At 41.5% G+C, this 9,803-nt stretch overlaps 2 protein-coding genes across 2 annotated transcripts; both read left to right on the top strand.

Annotated features, from left to right (window-relative positions):
* The first annotated feature begins 262 nt into the window (after positions 1–262).
* Positions 263–3,705, top strand: LOC124057127. Its single transcript, XM_046385264.1, has 4 exons — positions 263–1,013; positions 1,939–2,461; positions 2,814–3,562; positions 3,619–3,705. Exons 2-4 carry the CDS (start codon positions 1,978–1,980, stop codon positions 3,703–3,705), a joined length of 1,320 nt encoding a protein of 439 aa, XP_046241220.1. The 5' UTR covers positions 263–1,013; positions 1,939–1,977.
* A 1,790-nt stretch (positions 3,706–5,495) lies between these two features.
* Positions 5,496–9,377, top strand: LOC124056359 (leucine-rich repeat extensin-like protein 5). The gene is made up of 6 exons (XM_046383738.1): positions 5,496–5,842; positions 7,091–7,210; positions 7,289–7,407; positions 7,658–7,811; positions 7,898–8,019; positions 8,100–9,377. The coding sequence occupies exons 1-6, from the start codon at positions 5,620–5,622 to the stop codon at positions 9,165–9,167; spliced, it is 1,806 nt and encodes a 601-aa protein (XP_046239694.1). The 5' UTR covers positions 5,496–5,619; the 3' UTR covers positions 9,168–9,377.
* Positions 9,378–9,803: the final 426 nt, after the last annotated feature.

Here is a 9,803-nt window from a genome sequence, read left to right as displayed (position 1 = left end):
TGAATCTACCCCACAGGGCTCTGTACATAAATAAACTGAGCAGTGTTTAAATGCTTTTCAGGATGTTCTGGTACACATTTGAATGCATGTGCCTTTAACAAAATCTAACTTCCCCAGTCTGCCTTAAAGAGCCAGGCATGTGCTACTGAGGGCCTCCCCTGTTCTCGCCACAACAAACTGCCTCTTACCCATCTTAAGGTAGACCAACACAGATGTGCTGTGTGCATAGGCTATGTCCTCTGTGCACTGGGTAGGAAAGAGTTAATTCCCACACTGACTGCAGACGGATTCTGCAAGGGCTCTCTGATGGAAGTGATGGTGGAAGTTATACATGTATGTTGATATTTCTTCTAAAACGATATTGTTTACACATCACTGATGGCGAAAAGATCTTGCAAGCATGCATAACATCTACCGTCCATATGTCATGTCACGTTTAACAGAAGCCCTCACGTATGCATACTTTTCAATGTAATTAGCCATTAAGTTGGCACGAAACAATACTAGAGTGCTTGTGTCTACTTGGCTTCACATTCTCACTTCATGTGACTTTGTGCTACTTAAAGAATCTTAATGTAATCCTTTAGAGAAGGGATTTAACCTTAACACAACTGTTGTAGGAAGAGGCAGGATGAGTCTTTTGGACTTTGATTAATAGCTGAGTCTTTCTTTTTAAAATTCACTTATGTGGAGACAATAAGCAGGGTGGTGTTTGTTCAAGCATTGTTTCCAGAGTCAGCTTTTGGTATTGTGGTTTTGCCAATTGTTTCTGCAGCTGAAATTCAGGATGGAAGGCTGCCAAGTAACCAGGCTGCACAGTAATAGGAGTAAGACGCCAGCTTGAAGGCTAAATGGCTGTGAGCATGTCCGTAAATCCAATGTGATCAATCCTCACTGTGATGCTCTTCATGTAACCACATCACAAATCAGATGTTACTCATGCTTTTGCTGTAGCTAGAGACGGAGTACCACCACTGATGCACTAAAAGGAACCAGAGCACAAGGAATCACAGGTAAATCTATTGGTATTGGTGATTGTAAATCTTTGTTTCAGATTATGGGGTATGTTGTCATTTGTGTTTTTACAGTGTTGTGAAATAACTGTTAGGAATAGTTAGAAAATCCCTTGCCTGTTTTAGATACTACAGATAGCCTCATATGCACTCTAAAGATTGTCTTGTTTATTGGCATATGTTTTTGATGGAGTACATTTATCAGACAAGAATATTTCTCAACAGTAAGTCAGGACATAAGCTATTAAACTTGTGGTAAATGTCGCAAGCAGAGTTAAAAACAACAAAAATGGAAATAAACTCTCCTGGGTATGCATTTGGAAAATCAGGACATCTGTGAGGGATGTTTATGTCATGCTGAAAATGACATTATTATGCCCAATACTTGGGTTCTGTTGCCTGCTCTGATCATTTCATTTGCTTATGAGCCATTTTTCTTCATATCATGTGATTCATGTATCATTTGAAGTGGCAGCTTGACATTTATGACCCAAAGGTCACAAACAGATCAGACCGGCTCATGCTGTGCCATGTTTCTGCCAAGCTGTGCTGTATTTTTGCTGAGACAAACCATCCACAGATGTTGTGGGGTGTGCAAAACTCACTGGGCCACACAGAGGAATTATTGTCCTTTACAGGATGTATAAGCATGATTAATTTTGTGGGAATCTGTGTGAGTTTTAGCAACTATCTAACCTCTTAAGTCTTTATATAAACTTTAATTTTATAGTTAACTTTATATAAAATAGTGTATTCTAAAAATACCACAACCTGTCCATAGGTTAACGGTTTAATTTTGAAGTCAAATTGTTATTTTAATGCCAAACTGTAATGTCTATAATGTCAGTTTGATGTGCACGACTCAAATATTTTCATTAAGATGCTGATGCATATTTTCATCTGGTTCTTCTTTGTTGCTCTGCAGGTCTCTGGACTTTTTGACATAATACCAAACGTGTCAAAAATGGGTTCACCTTTACGATTCATTATGCTCACAATGACTCTCTCTTCACTTGGAAGCCTGATTCAAACTACACAATCACTGGACAACTATGATTCAGTCCGAACGACTCGAAGGACAGCCAAAAATAACACTGCCCCAGACAGGTTTTCCAGTGAGGCAGTCTTCCATTCAGAGAGCAGTAGTGACTCTTTAGAGGGAAGTGGTGTCGACGGTACAGCGTCGCAGAAACTCATCTATCCAACTGTCATTCCAGAGGAGCCCAAGCGAGCTGCCAATAAAAGGCTTTCTGGATCTGGAATCACCTTAACTACAACTCCAGCACTTACTCTACACCAATCAGAAGCTCACAGGCCTAATGCTTCAATTACAGGATACGCTCACTCCAGCGTGCACATTATCTCAGAGGAAGCTCTCAGCCGCATAGCAACTGAGGAACAGTTAAAAGAGAGTCATAAATCCATAGTAAATAATGATTTTCTGGATGGTAAGCAAACATGTTGGTTAATAGATTTCTAATAAATTTTCAAAAAAGTATATTGTCAGTTCTTAAAGGTTCTCTAACTGTTGCTAGATGTTAGAGCACCAGCATCTCAGATCAAAACAAATCAGTGTGTCATCCACACTTCCCCCTGGTCAGAAACAGCTTTTATATTGCTCTCCTCAAAGCTGCCAGTCTCCATTCATGAAAACAATAATTTTACCTTGCAGATCATCATAAAGCACACTTTATTCAAACTCAACAGAAACAAGATAAACCTCACCAAAACATTCTTCCACTGAATTATCCTGAAATAAAATTAAGAGTTTTCTTCTTTCCTCCTCTCTATTTTTCTCAGGTCTGTCCTCAGACATGGAAAGTCCTAAACACCCTGTCCAAAACATCGTGTTTACTTCGATGATGGACCACAACCAGTCAAGACCCGGGCTTCCCTGTGTCCTCGGCCTCAGTCCTTGTGTTGTTCTTCCAAACTTTAATGGCACCAGTCTGCTCTGGGATGACATGAGGCGCACACTGGCATTTGCCTGGGAACTTCATGTCTTTGGATCTGCCAGCCTTTTCATATTGATGGCAGTCCTGGCAGTTATGGGAATGGCCGGTGCATGCACTCTTCCCTGTCCTGTCTCTGATGCCTTGACCCTGGCAAATAGTTTTCTGATTCTGAGTGGTACTCTGCGTGGTGTCCTCCTTCTACTTGATCCTTATGGCACCCGTCAGATCCTGTCTCGTGCTACTTTGGCAGCACTCCATAATATTCCTCTACAGCTCCTTCTGTGGACACAGGTTGCCCTCACTCTGGTCACACTCAGAGATCTGAATTTCTTACTTTTCCCATTAAAGCTACAGCGTCCATGGGTGGTTGGAGGGCTGGCTATATCACATTGCACCCCATTAATTGTAGCAGATCTTTTCTCTCCAACTTGGTCCCTTGCCCTCCCTCTGCTGCTGCAGACCCTCTCCCTCTGCTGGGGCCTCCCATTCTGCATGGGTATCCTTCCCAAAGCTTGTTCTCATCTACATCCCTTTCTCAGGTCCTCTGTTCCTCAGTGGGTTCCCTCACAGAGGATTGAAAAGTGTGCAAAACGAGTAACAGCAGTGTGCGCTTTCCTCGCTGTCCTCTGCTGCACCCTTCATGTGTATAGTCTCCTCTGGCTTTACGGGCTATTGGGGAACTGGAGGCGCTTTGGTTGGGGATGGTGGATCTCTCAGTTCTGGGCCAGAATTCTTGAGTTAGCTTGGGGATTCTCTTTGCTTGTCCTGGGATCTTGGATCTTTTGGGTGCCATCTAAGGGTCATTCAAGAGGTGATCAAGGGCAGACCAGAAGTGAAGTTTCTAAAGAGATGGAGGAGGCAAGCTTGTGGGGTAGCATCTTGGCCAGGATACGGAAAGGGCCACTAAGGAAATCAGAGCAAACTTGGGAAGAATTGATGCCCAGCAACTGGGCAAAGTATAACCTCTCTAGAGCAGGTTTCAGCAACAACTTAATGTGCCCCTATGACAATCAACAATCTACCATTACACAGCAATACAAGTCTGATCCTGTTAGCAACAGTGGCTCCGACTCCCAGGCTGCACTACTGTGGCAAAAAGTAGGTGAACGTGAGTGTGTTCTTTCACTTATAGAATTCGACATGAGGCCACCGTCTCCTATCAACCTCAGGCGCAGTATTGATGATGCCCTTCGTCATGGACAACTTGTAGCAGGGGGTCTTTTCATGCCTCCACCTCCCTCCTGGACTCAGTATATGGGCACAGACAGCACTGATGCAGATGGTAGCACAACTACATTCCCTTCAGCTTATGCTGGGTATGGATGGACATTGGATACAGTGTCTCTTTCTGCATCACTGGACCATTTCCAAGCTAAAGAGACAATACAGTTACCCAGTGATTATAATGGTGGTGATGGGTATCCAGCTATTGCATATCAGGGAAAAGAATTTAATTCAGCATCCTCATCAGTGATGCATCAGCATGACTGGGCAGATGAGGATGTCACAGACCTCTAAGATGTAAGATCATCTAGCCTTCATGAAATTGCACATAAAGCAAGGCTCTCGCAAGACATGGCTGATGAGTAAACCTGCTTTTCTTGATAATAATTAAGTTAGAAATATGCAACAAGAGCCTAGTGAGAAGTCAGTATCACTTGAAAATCCTTAATTTCATAGGATGTGTGTTTTGGAGAAGGTACAGGTGAGGCGTGGTGGAAAAAATGTCTTAACTAATTTGTTAATCTATTCATTGTGATGTGATGTTTATTCAGTCTTTTAAAATATTTTAATGTGCATGGAAATTATTCCCAGTGGATATTATCAGCATTTCATGATTAGTGAGTTGTTTTTAATGTTTATTTCTATATGCCAGTACTATTTTTGTATACAGGACAGACCAGTTTTCATCAGTAACTGTAAAATTCCTGTCATCTGAGTCAGTACCTCTCTCATGCTTACATCAGACTAGTGTTGTAACTTCATTGCACCAGTTAAAAGCTATGAGCATTTGTTTGGCCTGCTGTTAATAATATGTAGAGCTTCACAAAAAATTAATATTGGGCATTTTTATTGTGCTGTTTTCGAATAAAGAGATTACATATGAATCATCTTTGGCTTGCAAGTTTGCAAAGCATAAATACATTTATATTATTCTAATGATGTTTGATCTGTCCTTTATACCAACTTCAATTGAAATGGCTTTTTAGTCTTGCCTTTTAGCTTAATTTATCACAGCTGTCAATCCAGTTTGCCCAGTGAAATACTTTCATATAGAAATCAGTCTGCCAAGATACGAAAGATAACAAAGGAAAGAAACTATCTGAGAAACAAGCTTGTCTCACATTCGGATAAATCGTTTTGCATACATCTTATTTTCTCAAACCTAACATGCACTCACTCAGTGTGTAGTTGCAAAAAATATCTTCTTCTGGTTTCCTGTATTACATTAGGGTTTTTTGCGGGTTTCCGGTGTTTTAACTTAAAGAGAAAGAATCCTGTGAACAGGTGCTTTCACCAAAGTGGCCAGTGATTGGTCCATCAATTAAGTAGCAGCGAACACTATATGTACGACACACCGCCTGTCTTGGCGATCGGTTTAACAAAAAGTTTAAAGAGATAACACGACTAACGTGATAATCGGAGCAGTGATGCCTCGGAAAAGCCATGTGTTGTTTTTCTTCGTGGCGGCGGCTGTGACGTCCCTGCAGCTTTGTAATGGACAGGCTGCTGATGGACAGGCTGTTGTACAAAGGCCTTCAGCGCTTGGCAGTGTACGCTTCAGGAGTGTGACACATGAATCTGGGACCCCAACACAACATGGTTCACTTGTTTTCAAGTTTAATGAAGAAAATCCCGAAAAATCGCCTCATGGTAAGTCGCTTCTCTTGACAGTGGCGCTGGTTTCTGCTACAGGACCGGGCCTGCTCCATCATGGGGATCAGAAACGTTACACTACATTTTTAACTATATAAAAGGGTTCCAGTTTTGCTCAGTAGCCCTACATGGTTGCACAGTTTCAGGTCCTCCGCAGGTAATGCGTTTGAAATAAAAAACGGCTCACTGGTCAGTGTAATAAAATAACATAAATTGCACAAATTAGCGCCCTTATTTCAAGCTTTACCTAATATATATATACATATTTTTAATTATTTCGTAGTATATTTAGATGGATACATATTCAAACATCTAAATAATGTTTTTAATTTTTTGTTTAATACTTTAGGTATGTGTTTAATGATTTCTTGCACCAGTTGGTTGTTGGAATATCTAGTGTATGTTTGTATATGTTGGATATCATGCATTAATTATTGAAGGTTCTTAAATCTTGTGGGAACATAATAGGGGGAAAAATAGCTGTTAGTTCATGATAAAAGCAGCAATGTAAAGATTGACAAATTTAGCTTTGAAGGTATATATTAGAAATTTCATTTGTCCCTCACCTCTCCTTGGTCTCTAACTGTGATTAAGAGTGGGCAGGTAATCCTGAGATGTAAATAGGTTTTTTGGAGTTATCGTTGCTTGAAAAATCAGATTAATCTAATAAAGTGACCTAACTTCTCAGTCATCCTCCTTGTATCTGTCCCACAAAAGCTGGAGAACTGCTAGCAATGCCTGTTAGCAAGAAATGCTTCTGCAATTTGGTTAATATCCTCATGCTTTAAGGCAAGTATAAATATTGTTTTTTTAAAAAAAAAAAAACTGGAAAAACTTGAAAGACTTGGGTTCTAATTTATCAAACATTTCATTCTCATAAATGAAAAAAAACAAGGGAAGTGACATTTAAAAACCGTTTTCTTTGGCTAGTGGAGCTGTAGAGAAATGTTTGTTTTTCCTATGTGATACCCTGTCATTGCACATGTGGACACACATACACACCACAAACATGATGTAAAACACATTCAGTCCCACAGAGTACTTTGACATATGGACTGCTACAGCAAGTAGACGTGTATTACGTCGCTAACCCGCTCATAGGCTGCATACTATGTGTCCTATGTGGATATTGCTCTGAAATCTTCAGATGTGTCCATTTTTAATAACATGATTGCAGAGGGTTACAGTTTATCGTGGCAGGGGCTTTCTAAATCAACAAATTAATCTTGTGCATGTTTTTTCCAGTGTTTCACAATTTGATGGATGCAAAACTGAAACTTATGGATCCTTCAGTGCAATGCAGTGATAACGTAATGACACTCAAGCTCAAATGGGCCAGAGCTCCTCACTTTCTTGTGGATAGCGGTAGGTTCCATGTAAGCAGTTTGGATTTTTGGATAATATACACTGTACTTTTTAAACTTTTTTTCTAATGTCATTCAGGGGTGGGACCTCTTATTCCTTTGTCTCAAATGCCCTCTGAATGCGGCTTCACTGTGAAGAGGTCCCGGAGAGATGTGCATTTTGCTGCACCGTACCTGGGATGCCATGTTAGCCAGCAGGTGAGGTTCTTCATCAATAATCACAATATCTCATGTATGTTTTTAAATCACTTGCAGACCTGAAAAGCTGAGAATCAAACTGCGCTTCTCTCAAAACTGAATATTCATCAAGCATATCTTAAACTTTGTCTTTGGCTGTTTTCTCTACCTCTGTAACCAAGAGTTTAATTTTTGATGAATGTGCTGTCTTCATTTTATCAATTGATCCATACGTCTTGGATATGAATGCACCTTTCTCTCATTCCTCCAGGATGGTAATTATGTACTACCACTGCGTTTATGGGGGGCACCAATGAAAATGTCCTGCCCTGCTGCGTCACCACCACCACCCTCTGTTTCCTGCTTCCCATCCGGGATGGTGATCAAGATTGGTGGTATTACAGCAAATGAACTCAAAGTTAAGGGTATGTGACCGCACATATTGGTATTTTATTGGCTACAAAAAAAAACTGCTTCAGTTTATTCTTATCCAGCATTAAAACGGTTGCAGTGTCTGGTGTGTGGAAGTCCCTTTCATCAGTCTGTAGCAGTTGTGGATTTGCTGTTGAACTGTTCTCTGGAGGAGTGATGCTCACTGTACCCTATAACAGAGGCTTATGCGTGGAGATTATGGTACAGTGGACCTCTTGTAGTTAAAAATGGAAGCCGAAGTGTACACGTGCTTTTGATTTACTCGGTGCGTTTCCTTACAGGATGAGGAGTATGTACTCTCTCTTTTGTTGGCGGATGTTGAGATCTTAGTCACATGCCCTTCATTAAAGGACATTAAGCCTACAATGACAACTACGCCTCCCACTGACAGTGGCCAGTTCCTACAGAATCCTCAGTACCCACAGTTCCCAATGTTTGCTCAATACCCGTTTCCTGGGCCCGCTCCTCCAGCACACACTCCTGCCCCTTCTACAGTTACAGTGGCACCTTTGCCACAACGCCCACAGCTGCCCTCAGGTGCTGCCACAGACACTGAAAATCAAGAAACCGCTGCAGTTCAGCACCCTTCGTTTCCATTCATACCACAATATCCACAGTTCCCTCAATACCCTCTGTTTCCCAGACCTGTACCACCAACGCAGTCTACTGCTAATAAAAACACTGCTGCTTCTCCAGCCCAGTTACCTCAGGTGCCACAGTCCCCACAGTATCAAATTCCTTTTTTCCCACAGTTCCCCATGGTACCTGGAATTGTCCATTCAACGTCCCCTTCGCCTCCTCCTGCCATCGGCACAGAGACTTTGGTAACCACACCTGCCCCCACCACGAGGCATGATGGGAAGCCTCATGTTCCTCAGCAGCCACAGTTTCTAATGCCCCCTCAGTATCCTTTCCTGCCATTCCCAAAACTCCCACTGCCTCCAGAAGGCCAGACTCAAGCTTTTCAGGATCCTAAACCTGTAATCCAGCAGCCCAAACCGTATCATGCATATCCTCAGACCTACCAGATCCCTGTGTTGTATCCTCCTCGCAGGTATCCTTCTCAAAGACAAAGTACTCAGACTGCAGCTCCAACTCCCTCAACAACCAGTGCAGCTACCATCCTAAAGCCTGCTGTACAAAATCCATTTTATTACCCACACCCTTATATGCCAGCATATTATGTTCCTCAAACTCCCATGCCAGAATTCCCTGATCCTCCAACTACACCTCCCGCAAACCCAACCCCACCTGATCAGCAGGAACATCAGCCCGTCTACCGTGCGATGCCTCCGTTTTATCCTTTTCCGTCTAATCAAAGGCCAAAATCAGCTGGCAGTGACTGGTAAAGTTCCCCAGGAGCATCATACTTGATCTGTTTTGGTTAACCTCATGGATATGGCTAGCCAAGTGGTCAGAAACTAACTAACTCTATGGATCTTTTCCTGCTGAGTGGACATGACTGAAATGTTACAGGGCAAGCAGATTAATTTCCTTGCATTTAGAAAGGATTCAAAATGTAAATTTGCTTAATAATAAATGGCAAAGTTAGCTATGCAGTTACTGTCTGAGTTTGATTTTTTTTTTTTTTTTTTTTTGATGTTTTCAGATTGTTTATTGATATTTCCCAGAATTAAGACTGTTATATGGTTGCAAGTAAAATTGTCATTCTTAAGGTGCCAGCTGATTCGATTGTTTGGTCTATGCCAACTGTCATAAAACTGAAGAACGGCAGGGGGAAAATTCTGCTTCAAATCTCTAGTTTTGTCTGACAGTCTGCAACAGCCCACAAACCAAAGATTTACCAACAAGGAAGGCTAAGAAAGAAAAATAGCTAATACGTGTGTGTGTTTTGAGAGGTTGGATGCAGTAGCTTCTTGTAGTATTTGCTTGAAAAAAGATAAATGACTTAATTGGTTATCAAAGTAGTTGCTGATCTATCGTTTCACCTCTGCATCAAAGCCTTCTTCACAGTGCTCGAAATT

Source organism: Scatophagus argus, chromosome 3, assembly GCF_020382885.2.
Source record: "Scatophagus argus isolate fScaArg1 chromosome 3, fScaArg1.pri, whole genome shotgun sequence".
In the NCBI taxonomy this organism is placed as follows: domain Eukaryota; kingdom Metazoa; phylum Chordata; class Actinopteri; family Scatophagidae; genus Scatophagus; species Scatophagus argus.
This window is presented reverse-complemented; position numbering and strand designations above follow the sequence as displayed.